The sequence below is a fragment of the Sparus aurata genome, chromosome 6 (genome assembly GCF_900880675.1).
Source record: "Sparus aurata chromosome 6, fSpaAur1.1, whole genome shotgun sequence".
NCBI lineage: Eukaryota > Metazoa > Chordata > Actinopteri > Spariformes > Sparidae > Sparus > Sparus aurata.
Genome location: NC_044192.1, coordinates 14629228 through 14648616, shown reverse-complemented (window position 1 = coordinate 14648616; position 19389 = coordinate 14629228). Strand labels below are relative to the sequence as shown.

General features: G+C 41.0%; 1 protein-coding gene and 1 long non-coding RNA gene across 8 annotated transcripts in view; one reads left to right on the top strand and one right to left on the bottom strand.

The window, feature by feature from the left end:
- nxph4 (neurexophilin 4) overlaps positions 1-19389 on the top strand; it is a 129350-nt gene that overhangs the window by 73252 nt on the left and 36709 nt on the right. Inside the window, exon 1 of one of the 5 annotated variants that reach the window (XM_030418603.1) lies at positions 3472-3928. The exons of the other annotated variants lie outside the window; for them this stretch is intronic. Within the exon in view, the coding sequence (XP_030274463.1) occupies positions 3875-3928 (54 nt within the window). The 5' untranslated portion in view covers positions 3472-3874. Of the gene's footprint in view, positions 1-3471; positions 3929-19389 lie in introns of those variants that run through there. 5 annotated transcript variants of the gene reach the window in all.
- Positions 10326-13281, bottom strand: LOC115582582 (uncharacterized). Of its 3 annotated transcripts, XR_003984192.1 has the most exons (5): positions 13225-13281; positions 12582-12713; positions 12395-12486; positions 11192-11257; positions 10521-11100 (listed from the first exon to the last, which is right to left on the bottom strand). It is a non-coding gene; the product is annotated as an uncharacterized LOC115582582 (long non-coding RNA). The 3 variants fall into 3 exon arrangements; XR_003984191.1 differs by lacking the exons at positions 10521-11100; positions 13225-13281 and adding an exon at positions 10326-10493 and having other exon boundaries at positions 12582-12967; XR_003984190.1 differs by lacking the exon at positions 13225-13281 and having other exon boundaries at positions 12582-12967.

Below are 19389 nucleotides of genomic sequence, written 5' to 3'. Positions count from 1 at the left end.
GGATACCAAAAGAGTGACTTACTCTGATGGTCTGTGTACTATGTTTGTGTGGTTTACTTTGTTGAACATATGAACTATGTAATACATAATATTTGTAGCCTTAGTTCTTTGTTTGGTTAGAAGAGATTTGGTTTTTGACCTATCACTTAGCTCTACGCTCTCCGTTTTGGGTTAGGGTTGGGAAAGAGGGGTCGGATGAAGTCTAAATGCCACAAAAAAACAAACAAAGGATTTTCAGAGGCACACTTCAAACCAAGGGTTATGAGAACTCTCTGTCATTTAATATACTGTGTTCTTTATAACAGGCAGCAAACAGTTGCTATCAGTTTGCAGAGGTCTTGATGCCGACTAGCTGGCCAGCTAAGGGTTTCATTGTTATTGCTGATATGTGCATGACAGTCTGACATGTTATAATACCGGGTTTGCCACAGTCTTGCAAAATATATCACCACAGCTGAAGACAGCACATCGGAAATTTCGGGTCACGTTCTTTATCCTAAATGGCATCAATGACAGTTGATGAAATATGAAGGTCATAAAGAATAGTCCCCCTTCTACCTCTGTTCTGAGGGCAAGGGGGGAAATGAGAGGTGGGGGTAAAAATAAGAAATGGGATTAAGCCTAAAAATCATTGTGCTTTTGTCACCTTAGAATGGGCACAGGGAGCGGGTCCTCTTCCATGGAGTTTGCCATATTGTACCACCATGTTTGTACGGTAGCCCAAAAATGGAAAAAGCAAGCACTGGCTTAAGAGAGGGACATTTTCATGAGTTTCACAGCCACACTTGGCTCTTCTACATGCCTGGAAGGTCAATGTTAGTGGAGGGGGATTTAATTGGTTGTGATCTGCTAACTCCTGCACATTGGTGTGAGTTCCTAACCACAACTAGCTTGTCTTAGTCTTAGCTTGGTTTAGTTACCACAGAAGGAGCAGATTTTGTGAGGAAAAGAATTTAAATATGGTGCTTGAGGATTAACAGAATAATCATTTTGCGACTTTTATTACCTCATTATTTAGATGATATGACTGACATGTTTTTTCGAAACATATTTGTAGTTGTGAATTAGTAGTATAAACTGTACAGTATAAATGTAATTTCTAGGTGATGAGATCTTTTTTTTCTCCTTTAAACACCTCTCTGAATACTTAACTACCTAAAGCGGCACTGTGTAGTTTTGGAGAAAGATTTTCAAACTCAAATATTAACGATATTAATGAGGTAATAATAATAAGTCAGAAATGTTTATTTTTGTCTTGTCTGTGTTGTCCTTTAAGGTCAGTTTGTTTATTCAGTTTATCCAATCATGAAAACTAAGACAGTTTGTTTATTTAGTTTGTTAAACCATTAAAAAAATTGTCGATTGAGATCTTTCTCTTCTGATTAAATTGTCTTCCCAAAAACTACATAGTGCACCTTTAACAAATAGATATGAGATATTTCTCTGTAGCACAACATTTTAATTTTGAAGTGTCTCTACCGGTGGATTTCATCATCATGACATCATCTAAACCTGGAGTTAGTTTAGGACTCCAAACTTGCCAAACAATACATTCAGCTATGTCACTGCAAACTTGAGATTTTTGCCTTGGCAGGCATGTTATTAGGAGTAACTTCCTCTTTTTGCTCCAGAATTTTGATCATCCAGTAATTTGCAGACTTAGTGTACGTCACAGTGTATTTACCAGTATGCCACTTTATTACCTCTCCTGGTGAAAGCTCCCAGTGTTTATGTCTGCATGCAATGACTCGTTGCCTCGCAGGGAGGCAGTGCTGTGTCACTCTCACACTGAGGAGATCTGCAGACAGACTGCAAAAAGCCTGATTCAAAGAGTGATTGCAGATTCTTAATCTATAATATATAGTGTCACACACGGCAGTTCATTTAACACAGACACTCCTCTCCATCTGTGACATGGTCTCACAGAATAGGCCAGCCCTGTTTTACCCACCCCTCAGCCCATCAGCATGATGTGCACTTTGGCCAGCAGTCCACAAAACTGGCTCTGTCAGTGCTAGACCAGGAGTAGGAGGAGATGCCACAGGTGCGTTTTGTGAAGAAGAAAGTGCTGCAGTGACTTATGTCTTCAGGTTCAGGGACATCATCTCTTGAGAGAGACAGGGAGACATATTTACGTGTGTTGCAGCATACTATAGACATGCTGTAAACATTTCAGAAAAGCCACAGACAGAGAAACAAATGAAAAAACAGTAAGAACGACAAGTAGACGAAGAGTCATAGGAGAGAACTAATAGACAGTTAGCTGGTCGGTCAGTCATTCACACGGACAGTTATCCAGAAGGGACACACTTCATCATACACAGACAGAAAGTCGAGACGGCCATTATGCGCGTACAGAAGAGACGTCTGCCAGTCGCTCAGCCCAGATATGTGTGACTGATTGACAGCATTATGTAAGGCTACACGGACAGACACCCGGACAATCAGGCAGACAGACGCCCCGATCTCCACACAAACACAAACAGGCGAGCGAACACTGCGCCTCCCAGATCAGTTCATTTTAAAGGTCCACAATCAGGCAGGCAGCAGCTGGGACTGGCCATCAGGGAGAGATGTGGGGCCATGCTGCCCCAATATATCCATGCAACATTAATATTTCAAAATTGTTTTTCTGGGAATTTATAGTCAAGCCAGCTTGTGCTGTTGGCCTCCATCACACACAGTCACTTAAATGTTTGTGTAAAATGATGATTGTTTTCCATTTTCCGGTGTGTGCCACAAAGACAGTGAGTCAGAGTCACATATTACTGTACTTACTATCTATCTATCTATCTATCTATCTATCTATCTATCTATCTATCTGAACTCAGTCTGAATGCAGATAGAGCCACAGGTCGGGTCAACTTAATTTGTTTTCTAGTCATAATTGGAATAATAAAGCCAATGTTACACAAAAAAGGAGAGATTTACACATCAGGTGAGAGGTGGTATAAAATAGGGCTGCAATTATCATCTATTGTTTTTTTTATAAATCTACTCAAACTGCTTGTTTACTCCAAGCAAAGAAAAGAAAAGACAAAAAAAACAAAAAAAGAAACGCAGTAAATCCACACATTTGTCAAGCTGGAACGAGCAAGTTTGTTGGCATTTTAGCTTGGAAAAAGAGCTTAAATGTTATCAGAGTGAAACAAATCTCTAATACATTTCCTGCCGATCCACTAATAGTTAACAGTCCGGTCTGGAACGATGAATGAATGGATGAAAGTTGGCATCTGGAAGTCATATTTTAAGCCAACGTTGCATGCAACTTTAATGAATCTAAAGCACAATTCTTGGCATCTTCTCTAATTAAGTGCTGAGGTGAGTAAAGTCATGCTATTTTCATAAACACTGACAGGTCAAGATATGAAAACATGCGGTTGTGGTCAGTGTGGTTTCCCGGTAAAACGAGAGCTGCTGTGCGCCGTGACGCGCGCACGGACGGGGGGAGAGAGAGAGAGAGAGAGAGAGAGAGAGATCAGCCAGCCAATATCCCAAAACACAAGAAGCGCTGATGATCTGCGCTGAAATCCCCTCTTTGCCTGCGTCCTCCAAACTTCCAGCGAGCGTCCGGCATGAGCGGCGGCAGACAGCATGGATGCGCCACATGAGGCGGACCGCAGAAACTGAAGCCACCGCTCAAAGTTTGCCCCCCGCAGAGCCCACTGTGACACTGACTGAACAAACGCACAACTTTACGCGTGTTTTTTTTCTGCTCACCTAATACTTTGTTTTTTTGCGTCTCTCTTCTCGTCGCCTCGCCTGTTGGGATTGCTTGGATTCCGCGGCGTGTCTTTGTATGTTGAGCCGGGGAGACGTGTAGTTTTTTGTTTTTTTTTTTGTATTCGGGGTGGTCCGCTCAAAGGAAGGTGACATGCAGGTTCTCGGCTGGACCATAGTTCTCCTGTGCCAGTGGATCCTCCGGAAGGTGAGTTAATTATCATCCTCAGAAGAAAAATAAAAACAAAAAACCTTTTTTTAGTTATTCTTTTAAAATTCAACCACATGATGTGAGATGTGTGTGTTTGAAGATAAGCGCCTCATCTCTTCTCAGGGAAATCAGGGTCACGTAGAGAATTTTTTTTTTTTTTTTTGTCTGGTGCCGGTCTCAAAGATTTTACACTTTCTTTTTCCTGCATGTGCAGCCTCTCGTGAACTTGATTCAAAGTTGTTTAGACTCTCAAAAAAACCTGCACAGGACGTGTTTTATCACTTTATTGTGTTTTTTTTCTTTCATCAGTTTGAGTAACGTGCGACTTTTACCCGATCTCCAAAACGCGCAAATCTCTGCTGTCTGTGCGTTTCCTCCCCTTTACTCCCAGTTAAGCAGCCCTCCTTATCTATTTATCTATTTGCGCTCCCGGCAACTTCCTCTAATTTTTCTTCAGAAGTTAAACACGCCCGTGGCTTGTGTTATTATCTCGGCATCGCTGTGGCAAAGAGTTTGTACGCCTAGGTTTTTTTTTTCCTCCATTTTTGCTCTGATGCTGCTGCAGCTACTGATTATGTGGCGTTAAACGCGTGCGTGTGCGCGCGCGCACTCGTCTTGTGGCTGTTTACGCATTATCTTGGAGTGTTTCCCTGATTGCTTTTTTCACACTGACAGTAATAATGTAGTTATTATATACAGACATCAGCACACAAGTGTTCACAATAGAACACAGCAGGGCAGAACACAATGGAGGACTGTCTGTCCCAGCAGACACACACACACACACACTGTACTCAGTGTGGCTTTGGCCTCTGCAAGAAATGAAAGAGAATAAAAACATGACCTTTCACCGTGATCTTCCTCTCCTCCCTCTTCCTCCTCCTCCATGTCTTCCTATTCTTCACCTCCTTCTTCCATTATGGATCATTTCACCCCCCACGGGTTTTCATTAAAAAAACAGTAACTGTATCTTCAAATACAGTTGTAAAAATATTCCTGACACTGTTAAATCATGTTGAGGTATGAAAATACTTAGAAAAAAACAACAACTATCTTTTAATCTTTAAAAGGAAGCTGTGAAAGTCTACAATGAATCTTATTAGTGGAGGAACATCACTTGATTCAAGTGACAAACTGTTGTGCGAGGAGTGTGAAGAGCTGATGAACCCTCACTCCTCACAGAGTTACATGGCAGCTCTCTCCAGACACAGAACAATGGCGACTTTGGGTCAGTTTGGTTTGTTATTCTTTTTTAAAACAGCCTGTTGGCTGCTGGCGGATTGGCGTGAGGTTGCATTGTGACAGGTAATAACACCTACGCTCCTTTTTTGAAGATTGAATGCAAATCATTCCTCCTCCAGAGTGGAACTGCTCCGCATCAGAGTGAAGCTTGGGTTCAAGTACCGGGATCGACTTGATATTAGATTATATCAGCCACGCTTTTCAGTAATGTGCCATTTGAAATCGTATTACATGTTTTTTTCTTTTTGTGTGTGTGTGTGTGTGTTAGTTTGTGTTTGTGTGTGTGTGTGTGTGTGTGTTTCCTGAGGAGTGACGGGGGGATACGAGCCTTGTTTGCCTTCAACAACAACACGTTGTAGATGACACGGTGATTTGGCTGACATAGGGATGACATGTTACATCCTCGGGAGCAATATTAGCTTGAGGGATTAATAAGTGAGGAGGCGAAAAGAGGCAGTGAAGGAGCGCAGGCAGGTGAAATATTCGGTAAACAGAAGGAGGAAAGAGAGAGGACGATGTCAGCAGAGGGGAGGGAAGGAAAGGTAACATTAATGATCTCTGTAACTTAATTTCATGCTCTCTTTGAACAAAAAACGCAGCCATTTACATTAACTTAGGGGCCTGTTGAAGCACATGATGGTGCACAAGCGTCAGGAGAGGAGGTAGGGACGTGTATCGCACAATCACAAATGTTTGAATCCTCTGACTGATTTAAAAGTGGAAAATTGTATAGATCATTTTCAAAAATACATTCTGAAAAAATGTTTCTTTTTACACACTCAGATGGGAACATTTTGTGGGTGGCTTCTCACATTTATGTAAGAAAATATAAATGAATAAACAAATTGCATATGATGTCCAACACTGCAATATTGCACTTCCTCCACCCCGTGCTTTTGAAATGATATCTACAGTAACAGCACTACAAAAGGAGAAAAGATGTGTGAAAAGCTCCTTTGCTGTTTTATGCTCCCAGTAGGAACAATAGCATTAGCCGGCATCTCAACCTGACAAAATCCTCTTATCTCCCCCCATAAAACAACTAGCTATATACCCCAGGGATATTACAGCAACTCAGTCACTTTAATTTCATTATATATAGTCCTACTTCCTTTGCAATCCTGTCTCATATATTCTGCATGGCTTTGCATTTCAGTGCAGTCCCTCTCCCGGCAAAACATCCATGTATGAAATACAACAGAGTGTGTCTCCATGCCCACGTTATGCACTTATTTGCTCCATTGTCGGGGGAAAAAAACCCCATCAGAACAGCAGTATTGGATGTTTTTTTTTTTTTTTCCCACACCACGGATTAAACCAGGTGGTTGGTGGTTTCCCTCCTGCTCGCTGTCTTTTTCGTCCGTCCATCTGTCCTTCTGTGGATCATCTAAACCGTCAAACGGCCCAGTTTCAAAAAAGGCAAGAGGCACCACTGGTCTGTAATCTCTCCAAACGGTATTCTCTGCTCACAAACCGATTAGATATGTAATCTGTTGAATCACGATGACACAAGCAATCACATTACTGCTGTATCTATCGCCGCTGAAATTGTTCCCAGAGATCACAGCATTCTTTAAGCTACATGAAAGAGGCTCAGATTCATGCAGTGTTTTAATGGATTCTAACATGGTTAGCTTAAGGTTAAGCAACGATCCATTTTTATTTAATTTGTTTTCTCCCCTTTCAACAGCCCTATGCCCCATTTTTGACAAGCCATTACTTTTAAAATGAGTTATCACTGGCTTGGTGCAGTGAATGGTTCCACCTCGGGCTTTGCATGAGCCTTAAGGAGAGGGGAATTTAATTTAACAGTGTGAAGATGTCATATATTTTAGACTAATGTAAAATAAAACATCATTAGAGACGTGTGGGTTCTGCTTTGCACATGAATCTGTCACCTCTCTTCAGGCTATGGAGCTCGTGTAAAAACTGCAAACTTGAACGTAATTGCATTTTTTTCGTGATTTAATTAAAACATTCTTTTCCTTAAAAAACAAAGACAGAATTTGGGCAATCATAACCTTTCTCATAATCCCGCAATTTCTCGATCCAGTTCAATCCTGATGCGGTTCTAATAATGGAGGTGAAAAACAGGCATAAAAATGAAAGCTGTGGCGCCCCACACTCAATTACAAACAATGTGCGCACCCTCTGTTTGACTGACAGCTCAACTACACCTGAAGTTCTGAGAAAGGGAGCATTATGTCTCAAATTATTGATAAGGTGATTGTATTATTTTTAAAGCACAAAGGAAGAGAAACCCAGAACATATTCAGGAGCGTGAACACTGCTGTCGCTCTCACTGCTGCTGCTCTCACTGCTGAACAGGCCTGTGGTGAGGGTTTGGTTTTTTCCTGCTGGAGACAACTGTTCATGTTTTGATATGTTGATGGTAAAGGTGGCCCCTGGGTCAGAGATCCAGATACTATGGATGCATAGGAAATGCATTTCATCATTATTATTATGTTTGTTAATCTCAATCGTGGTATTACGATGAATCCTAACCGGTGGCAGAAGTAGTCGCAGTGCTCTGTTAGAAGTAAACATTTCTGCCTTACAGCTATTACTTAAGTATTATGAGCAAATTATATAGTAAGTATCAAAAGGAAGAATATTCAAAATGAAGAAGAATCACCTATGTGTTGCATCATTTGAATTAATGATGTTTACATATGTAGGCAGCATCTTATTGTTGTTGTTGGCAGAGGAAAAGCTTAATTTTACCATTTTATATCCAGCTGGGGAGGAAAATCTATAACAATTTATCATATTCAATAAACTGATCATATATTTTGTATGTTAAATCTGAACCTGATGTTTAAGAAGGCCAGTGTTCCCCTCAGGTATGTTGATGTATAAAGCAGCATACAAAAAGGAAAGTACAAGTAGGTCTGCAATGCAACTTAAACTGATCTTTGTTATTTGAATAGTCTGACGATTATTTTCTTCATTGATTGTTTGGTCTAGTAAATGTCAGTGCGACAAATATCAAGTCCAATGTGATGTCTGTAAATGTCTTGTTTGGTCCTTCTAAAACCCAAAGGTATTCAGTTTAACATGATACAGTTCAGAGATCGACCAATGTTTTTTTTTTTTCCTTTCATAACGATAATGATTATAAGTCAAGCTGACCAATAAATGACGTTTGGACACGATATACATTTGCATTAGAAATGACAATCGTCTTGTCAACATTTAGAATAACCTCTGATGAACAGCATTGAAGTATAATTTACTCAAGTAGTGTATGTTGAGGAACATTATGTAACTTCTTCACCTTAAAGTAACAGCTTCAGATTCATGTTGATGGTACAGTCTTGTAGTGAATGGGGTCTCAGCAAGAGGGTCAGATCGCAGCATTACATAAATGTTAGATAGAAGTTTTGAACACACAACATTGTTATGATGTAATTTTTACAGAGCTGGGATTTGTGTTTCTGACAGTGTTGCTGCACTTAGAAACTGTAGATGGCACTGAATCGCACAAAATGTCAATTTTCATGTACTTTACTTAAGTATCTATTTTCACTTTTAGTCTTCTATGTTATACTTCCACTCCATCTTGCTTATCTGATAACTTTAAAGGTGCACTATGTAGTTTTGGGGAAGACATTTAATCAGAAGAGACTAAATGATAAACAAACTTAAAAAAAAAACTATCTTTGTTTTCATCACTGAATAAACAAACTGACCTTAAAGGACAACACAGTTTCATACGGTTTTGTTTATATGTGGCGGACCCTTCCACCTTTCTAGCCTCAAACAGTGCTCCGAGGACCTTATTTTCCTCTGAGATCAGCTTGTTTATTCAGTGAGCGGAAAAATAAACATCAAGTTTGTATTATTACCTCATCGATATAGTAAACAGTCAAATTCTGTTTTTTCATTTCCTCTCCAAACTACATAGTGCCCCTTTAATATATATTTGACTTTTAAAGAGATTCAGATTATACACTGCTGATAGGCTATTACTCGTAACATATAACTAATCAGAGTTTTTCTTTAAGTGCAACCACACAGTGGGGACTATAGACAGAGAGAGGGTGCTGCACCAGAGCAAACGTATTGCAATTTTCAAATTAATTTATTTTCTCTGCAAACAGGCAAAAAAAACACTTATACAAATGAGCAGAAAAGTGCTGAAAGTGCTGAAAGTCTATTCCTGATACGGTGGAGTAAAGCAGGAAATCTCCATATTTGACATCCGAAAACAGCGTTTTCTGACATTTTTCACAAAAATGACTTCACGATAGATCAATTATCAGAATCTTTGCCGGTTACTTTTCTTTAAATTAACTACTCGATTTATCAACTCATTTGTGCTGACCTAGGAATCTTAGAAATAGGACTAAAGCTTAATATTATGATATATATAATATATAAAGTAAATGTACTAAATTACATTCTGTCACTGATTTCATCAGAAAATGAGCAACAGCAGTTTTTTACCCAGTACTTACACATTTTATTGCATAAGTTCCCACATAGCAAAATTGGTCTGGCCCAGCTCTGGCCCACATAAGGCACTTGCACTCGGCCGACATACCGCAAAGAATGACGGCCCCCCAGTGGCCCGGATATGGTTTTCCAGAGCTGGCTCACACATGGGCCAGCTCTGGGCCAACTGCAAACACACACAGTTGGTCCAGAACTGGCCCATGTGTAAGCCAGCTCTGGCAAACCAGATCCGGGCCACTGGGGGGCCGTCATTCTTTGCGGTATGTCACCCGAATGCAAGTGCCTCAGTTGGTCCAGAGCTGGCCCATGTGTGAGCCAGCTCTGGCTAACCAGATCTGGGCCACTGGGGGGCCGTCATTCTTTGCAGTATGTCAGCCGAATGCAAGTGCCTCAGTTGGTCCAGAGCTGGCCCATGTGTAAGCCAGCTCTGGCAAACCAGATCCGGGCCACTGGGGGGCCGTCATTCTTTGCGGTATGTCACCCGAGTGCAAGTACCTCAACTGGCCCAGAGCTGGCCCATGTGTGAGCCAGCTCTGGCTAACCAGATCTGGGCCACTGGGGGGCCGTCATTCTTTGCAGTATGTCAGCCGAATGCAAGTGCCTCAGTTGGTCCAGAGCTGGCCCATGTGTAAGCCAGCTCTGGCAAACCAGATCCGGGCCACTGGGGGGCCGTCATTCTTTGCGGTATGTCACCCAAGTGCAAGTACCTCAACTGGCCCAGAGCTGGCCCATGTGTGAGCCAGCTCTGGCTAACCAGATCTGGGCCACTGGGGGGGCGTCATTCTTTGCAGTATGTCAGCCAAGTGCAAGTGCCCCATGTGGACCAGAGCTGGGCCAGACGTCAGTCTAATCCATGCTGCATCTGGCCCGGATTAAAAAACAACAGAGGTACAATTATACAAATGACTTTATTTTCACAGCTAATTTCCAAAATACATTTCCAATATTGAATAATCAATGCAAAGTGTTATCAGATAAGTGCAATATGCATCGGAACATTCAGTACTTTTTTCACAATTCAAAAAGCGGCAACATTTTAACACTGTAAGGTTGTATAGCTGGCAGTATATGACTGCAGCCATGCTGCATTCATGGTAAACACACATCCTTTATAATAAAAGCATAGTATCAGAAATTATAGACTTCAAAATAAAACTCTGAGATTTTTCCATTCACATGTACGACCCACTTGGGTCCTGACCCATCAGTTGAGAGCCACTGGCATAGACTGTTCAAAAACATACAATGCAGCGGAATGTTGCATAATACCTTAACATATACTTACAACATATCTGTCAGCAAACACAACATGTCAAGAGTCTACAGAACATTATTACGAATTTAACATTCACTGCCATATCTTCAGTTTAAAAACCAACACTGAACATTTTAGACAAAACAACTTGGCATAGACTTTCACACCATGCATAGAAACATCACGTCTCCATGTGTTCCACCAGCAGTAGCACCTTACAAAAAGTGAAGAGAGTTCAGATCAAAAGTCTAAAATGCATTACGCATGAGAGCTTCTCTCACTGTCCATCATTCTCATTTACTCACTTCCTCCGCTGTTCCCATCAGGTGCTTTCTGCAACCATTTTGCAATCCTGGTCTCGATTTCTTGGTCTGTGGCATCAGAAGTCAGACACACACATACAAACACACAAATTAATGAATATCATAGTATAGTTCACAAGTGACACATCTGATGACTAGCCAATAAATATGATTGGCACTACATTCCAACAGCCATCAGTGTGTTTGGCCATTAACATGCCCCCCCCCATGCATTGAATGGAAAAGAAATTCATGAAACTATTTAACAGTTTTTTTTACTTTATTTAAATTTTGTGATGACGAATGCAATCACATTGCTGCAATTTAAGTTGTTAGAATACACATATAAAGCACTAGGGATGTTCCTGATTAAACGACTGGTCATGTAAATGTTTCAAACATCGCTTGTCGTCACCAGAAATAGTGTAATCTAGTGTAAAAGGTGGCAGCGAGTCCGGCAGTATCTCGACATAGAAAATGAAAATAAGGATGTAGCCTGTCTCAGAGTAAACTGGCATACCGGTATAAGTGCTCGACCGGAGCAATGCATAACCACATTCAGTACCCACATCACACACACATTCACATCAGCCTGCTTGCAGATCTTGCCAAACAAATTTCTACAACATCCCCCCCTCAGAGAAGAAAATAACAGCTGCACCCCCCCAAATAATTATTATTGCTATCATTACTGTTAATATTTTTGCTGTTGCTATACGTCATGTTCCATGCATTGTCAGACATTGGGATGGCATTTAGCTCGGCAGCAGCAGCTTCTCCATCATCACTGAACACAACTGAACTCCGTTTTTATTTAAATGAGGAGCTGTTTGATAGATACCATTGATCCCACTGTTCAACAACCAAATGCTGATATAGTTGTCACTTAGTGGCACACATTAATGAACTGAACTATGTTAATGAAATGTGTCATCTTCTCTGACCACTGACATGCTGTGTGGCTACCGTTAGCAGTGCTAGCAGCAGCCTGCTCTCCGTGCAGGATAACATCCACATCTGATGATTTTCCAACTTTTACTAAATCATTAATAATTAGATGCTAAAATCATAACATTCCATCCATTTCTACATAGGCACTCTTTAAAAAAAAAGAAAAAAATAATTAAAATACCACTGAGCCATCAGCTATTCTGGATTGCACAACCTCATCTCAAACAGGCTGGGCTTTGAAACAGTTTTCTTTACCTTGTAGGCCTTGATTAGCTCCTCTGTTTTTCACCAAAATAGAGAATGAGGCCTCTGATCACATCCTCTCTTCTGGACTCAATGCTGTTGTGCTATGAAAAAAGAAAGGAGATCATGCTAAGTACAAACATCAGAATGCTAATATATAACTAACTATTTAACTGCAATAAGTACATGCCTCATTTACCATGTCACAGGTCTCATCAAGTTTCTTCCCAACAGCTTAGAGGCTCAACAGCCTGGGTGTGTATTGGTCCAACTTCCCCAGTAATGTGAACTGTAGTGGCTTTAGTGTGATCCTCCATAATTCATCCTTGATCTGCAAAAGAGGTCAGAAGTGAGATGGAGAAACATCTTGAGATACAGAAAAAAAGAATAACAGAGACACAGAGCAACAAAAACAGAACAGAGTCATGCATTTTATTCTGACAGCCTCATCAGGCTTACTTTTGCTGCATTTTAGACTGGGCTGTCACGACATTTTTTTCAGTGAAAGACCAGAATCTCTGCCCCCAAAAATTACTTTTTGTCTGGTCCATAAACTGAAATAATCTAACATGTGTCCACTTTCCCCACAACAATTGATTTGCATACCTTCACCAGTGTGCTTGACACGATAAATCATCTGATAAGCACACAATGATATAGTAACTGACCACTAAAGAGATCGTCTATGCAGCACGCATCTCACTCTGCCCCCTGTACAGTGGGCTCTCTATTTGAGAACTCGGCGCGGTGTATCACCTGCAGCGTGGCTCGCTCTGCCCTCTGCTGCGGTTCGTGGCTAACAAGCAGACCTAACTTAACAACCTAGATGTAGGCTAAGTTACCTGCTAGTTAGCAGCCACCGCTGCGACCAAAAACCGGCCACACAAACCCAAACGCACACGGCCGACTTACAGCTAACACTCCTCGCTAACGGGGTTAGCTAACGGCTAACCCCGTTAACGAGGGGTAGCCCTGTACACCGGGGTGTTAGCCGTTAGCGAGGGGTGTTCGCGGCACCAGGCGCCCCTCGCTAACTCTGGCTAACATACTATTTGCCATGCCAGATGTAGGCCAGAGGTGCCGGCTTGATGCCGGATCTGGCCCGGACCCGCTTGCTATGTGGGTTATATTTCTGTGCTTGTGTTTCATGTGATGGCCTCGTAGCATCCTCGCAGCATGGGAATTTGCATTCTGTGTAACGCAACACTTCTCAGGCTTCATTAATTTCCAGGAATATGTATTTTTCGACACTTTCACTGCAGAGGAAACAACAGAGCTCAACCCTTCTTCACAAACTGGCAGTATACGGAGCTTTATTGGTAATCGGGTAATAGGTGATTGTTGGGAGAAAGACAAGTGGAGAGTGAATCAGGAGTTTACAATCAAGTACGTTACAGTCAAGTATAACTCATTGTGGTGTCAGAAATGTTCAAAAAGTACAGAAAACATACGAGGATGATTGGACTTTTTATATCCAGCTACTTAAAAGTGAATGTTAGATTTATTGCCACATTTACTAAAATCCACAGCTTCTTCACAGTTCAGCTTCTACAGTTAGCTCCTTTGAAGACATTCTGGAGCAGAACAGATGTGTCTCAGGTTTAAATGCTGAGGCACATCACACTTCTTCAGGCAGACAGGAAACAGCTGGGAAGAGAGGCTGCGCTGTTTTCACTGTCACACATGCAACCGGCCTCAGAACTAATTTGAGGGTTGGGTCCTTAAACTTCTTAAAAACAGGACACAAATGAGAACTTATTCCCAATCTGGGCCCACTGACCCGTCAAAAACAAGGCTGCCTGTGCTACATTCTGGATGTTAATCATGTTACTGTGAGAGATTCCATCTAGAACTTCACTCCTGATTTTCACAAGCATCACAGATGTAATGAATCACCTTTTTCTCTAATCATTTTTATAAAATGAAAAGTGGTCCTTCACATATTAATATCAGGTCAGTGCCATTTAGATCAACTCAGATTATTGAATTACAAGGGTAGTGATATGCAAAAGGAGCTTTTCCTGTTAATCTGAGATTATTCTGGCTGTTTGGTATCTTTTGTTTATACGCATGACAAACAATGAGAGCTCCTGTGGCACAATTTAGTCGTGAAGCGAACAAGGATGATTAATTTTGTTGTTTTTTGTTGTGCTGCCATCTGGAAAATTATTTTCACAATGTAGTTTGTATCGTTATGAAGCACACTGAATCAGCTAAACTAACGTTTTTTGTGTCAAAAGAAACAGGTTCTCACTCCAAACTTGTGAAATGCGTCAGTTTTGCACACGGAGGACTCTGTGGTCAAGTTCATAAAAATTTGCAATATGCCAATGCACTTAGATTTCCTAAATAAAGCTTACTGTTTACAGTTCACATATTATGACATTGTGACTTTTTTTTTTTTACCATTATTAATATTGTCAAACAGTCGTGGTTTGCTTAGGTTTATCCACAAAAAATGCTTGGTTCGGTTTAGGAAAAGATCATACTTTGAGCTGAAATAGCTACGTTCAGTCTCGTAACGTTCAGTCTTTTACAAATGTTACTTATTTACATTTTAAACAAATCACTCTTGACTCTTCGTACCATCGTACCAACCCCAACTGCCCAATGACTCAGACTTTTCTCTTTCTTTTCTTTTTTCTTTGTTTTCTTCTTTCTTCTCTCTACTGAATAAGAGGAGTGCTTCAAGAAGGGACCTACAGTGACCTACAGCAGGGTCACTGACCAGGCAGCTGTATTGATGTGTTGGGAGTGAGAATGGGCTGGTCAAAAGACAGATATTATAAAAAAGACTACTTCATATGAAGTCAAATATATTGAAAGCAGTTCTCAACTGTGAATCATGTTGAGTATGGAATCAGGATAAAAAAACTGAAATTGAAAATTTGGTGAGACGTCACCTTGGCCTCTAAAAATGAGAAAAGGCCCCCTCCCCAGTGCTTGGTTTGTCTGTTCTGGGCCACTGTAGAAACACGGTGGTGCAACATGGTGGACTGGAAGAGGATCTGCTCCCTCTGTAGATTTAAAGGGTGATTCTAAGGTAACAAAAATATTTGAAGTTTCAGGTGATTCCACGCTAATAAAAACCTGATTATGAATATTATATTCCATTGCTCCCAATAGATCCTCCTAAATCCCACGCACTGGACCTTTAAATAAAATGTCCATTATTAGACAAACACTGCCGGAGATATGCAGGGAAAAGTGACGGAAGACTTTTCAGTCATCACACATGTCTGGCACAGTAGATTTGCTGGAAATTGAACAAATTATTTAAGGAGTTAATTAGTTTTACAGCTTTTGATAACAGTATCCGAAACAAATAAGATTTCAACTAACTGGTGGCGCTAAGGGAAAGGGAGATAATTACCAAAATCATGATGTCCACAGTGGCACGGGTCTGTAATTGAGGCCCAGTGTACACAAACATGGGGCTTCTGGTAAACTCACAGCAACTAAATGATCTGTTGGCTTCACTCTGGTAGCATCACCTCCTGTTCTGCATAGCTGTACAGTAGAATGACTGATGTCATTGCTAATTTTCTGCAGTTTGTCAGTCTTTGGAGGTATTTGCTCTCCATTTATCTGAGGTCTTAGCTGTTTTTCATAGTTATTTTGAAATAAATGCTTTTTAAACAGGACAAGGTATTCCCAGTAAAAACAGAGGATTTTGTGAAAAATAAAGTCATTTTTTCTGTTTAATTTTACAAACCAGCCTCCAGCTGTCAGAAGAGTGTTGCTTCGGTTTGGATCGCCTAGGTTGCGAATGCCAGATGGTGGGCTTTTCACATAACTGCAAATAACGTTGGCGATTGGTAGAAAGCTTTAATGTTGGAAAGAAAAATATGGAAATCAGCGAAGCAGAAGCAAACAACTTGAATAAAAGCGTTCACTCCTGTCTCTTCTGGGCTGCGTTGCTGTTCCAGAAAGCACAAGTTAATATAAAATGGTAAACAGAATGTCTTTCATATAGTAACAGTTCAAAGCGTGATGGCAGATACAACAATATGTGTTTCCATGTTCAGTGATTTACTACCTTTCGTGGCTGAATTAAAAGTCTGTGGATTTGTTCTGTGTGTCATTTGGAAATCAGTGGAACCAAATAAGGGTTGTAGCTAATCACGGTGCCTGCATATCAAACAAGTCACATTCAACTGTGACGGAAGGAAAATGTGAAAAAAATATGCAAAATAAAAGAAAAAAAAACAGAACACATGCTGAAAACTGGAGCATTTAAGTGGCAGCACAGATTGTGCTTGCACAGTTGACAGTTGTGTAGTTACTTTAGAAATCCAGACATACAAAGCATAATCAAAATAATTTAACGTCAGATATTTTTTTTTTCTCACATTTTATTAGAAAGACAAATTAGTATCCAAACTTGCTTTAAAGCCACCAACTGTGCTGCCTAATGTCAAGGCTGTCATATCACGATGTGGGGAAAGTGTAACTCTCAGAGCTGATGAATATAAAGCCAATGCGTAGCACTTTAGGACAATTCTGAGCTCCCATGAGAGTAGTAAAATCACAAATAATGAATTTCATAATGCAATAAGTGTTATTTACATTAATAATGAATGAAAAAAAAAATCCCAAAGAACTACGAGACATATTCACTTGTGAATGACTGTCACAATGGCTACACGTCAAATCCAAGCCACACTGGTGCAGTAGAATAATGAGCAAACATGCATCACAAATGGACAAGCTACCATGCCGCCAAAAAAATGGCGCTGCGGGCGATGGCCCCTAATGTTAGTTATTTCTGAGTCCCCAACAAAACTCAGATTATAACTCCAATGCTGACTGTTCCCTTGACTTAGAAACGATCTGCCACAACCTCCCCAGCATGTCATTACATTATAACATTATGTTGTATAACTCATCTAACAAAAAATATTTACTAAAAGACAGCAGAGGAAGAGGTTTTTGGATATCCTTTTTCGTCTTTTCTTCTTCTTTCTTCTTCTTCTTCTTCTTCTTAATCTTCTTCTTCTTCTTCTTCTTCTGCGTTTATTGGCAGCTCACAAACTAACTTTAAGGGTGTATGAATAACTGAAAATGCCAGTTTCCCAGTTCATCATATTTGGTTTACTGTATATGATTTCTTAATCAGAAACATAGCCAGTAACTATGGCTGTCAATTAAACATAGTGAGGTAAAAAGTACAATACATGCCTGTAGAATGTAGGATTAATGAAGCAGTGAGTACGAGTATAACATAGCATATGCAGTAATGTGAAGTGCATCAAGTGTAGAGCTTGATTAAATGAACATAGTTACTTTCCACCACTGAAGAGTTTATGATGGTGTACTTCACATTAAACCTATTAATTGAGCCGTAATAAGAACTCATGATTGATTGTTAAGCTCCAAATTTATGTCAAAATATAGTGAATAGTCCCTCTGCACTTTATTTTTGAATAAAGAGCTACAAATGTAAAGCAGTTATCTCTGCCACAGAATGAACGCGCCTCAGGCAGCAGCTGAGATGATGTGTGAAAAGGCATGTAGAGTACAGTATGAGGTCAGTCCATCTGAATTAAACCAACGTGACGCCTGACTCACATAACCGCTCTGTTCTCTGCATTATGGCAACGCGCACCATCATGAACCGAGGCCGCACAAGACAGCCATCTTTTCTGCTGAAATTAAATGTGAATTCATGGTGAGAAAACACGCCTTGATGCTTCTGAATAAGGGGGAATAGAGTTTCACCAGTCACTATGCAAGCTTTAGCATAGGCAGAAAATATCTCTGACCTGTTGGTGGAAAAAATTAGCTCTTGAGCTCCAGCGAACACACCGCCTGACAGAGAAAGAGGCAGAACACTGGGCTCCACATCAGACCATGCTGCCTGGGTTTCACTGCCAGGATAATCTGGAGAAGAGGGCCTGTGCACAGCTGTTGCCTCAGCCCCAAGAGGGTCTTACATCTCATGGCCTGATCCACCGTCCAGGCTCCGAAACAGCTTTCTATGACATTGCCAGCTCACACGGTGATGGAGGAAGTGGTGATGGTGGAGATTGTTGGGCTAGGATTATAGCAACTGTGGAAGTGTGTGAAACTCCATGGATGTCATTGTTGTAGTTTTTGCATCATTATCCATTGCTTGCCTGCACTGCGCTTCTCTGTACCCCCCACCTCTCTCTCTCTCCTCTCCACCCGAGTTAAGGGAAGGAGGATAAGGGCAAAGCACATATGGAGGTCCAGGTCAAGATAACCACACCTGATCTGTCTTGAACTGAGCTCTGCCCACACTGCAGAACACACACTCACACAGCATTTTAATGCATCCTCAGCTACCTCAATAGATGCGCTACCATTATTACAACAATACTGTGTGTGACTCACCGAGCCTTATGGAAAATTGCTCCCTGAGAGGAGTTGTGCGGCGTGAAAAAAAAAAGGGAATGTCTGAGGAGACGATAACGCCTGAAAAGGAATCAATTCGAAAATATTACTCGTAATCTGTTTGCTGCATAGATATGTGACACAGACGTGCACGCAAAGAATGGAGCAGTGATAAAATGAAATGTCCCTGAGCACAGGCATCATCACACGCATACAGCCGGGAGGTAAAATTAAGGAATGCGGCGTACACAAATGCCTGATTGCTCATGTTGTCGCGAACAAGGTGTGATAGACAAAGAGCTTATCTATTACGCTGCAATTACCACGGAGGTACTACAGCCGTGATGGCACAGGGGAGAAAATGAACACTTAGCTGAAGCCGATAAAGGGACATTACAGCTGGGTGTGTCACAGCCCCGTAATGCTGACTGCTAAGTGTGCAGACATCCATCACTGCACCATGTTCTGAACAGAGAAGGGCAAGGGGGGAGCTCCACAACTTCATCCATCATCTCGCTATTTAAATGTTGACTCTAACTGTGTGAGACCAAAATGTTTGTGTTCTTTGTTTAAAATATTTGACGTGCCTTGCAGGAGATACTGTAGTCAGTAGGGCTGCGAATTGAACCTCAGCAGTTCTGTGTTGCTGA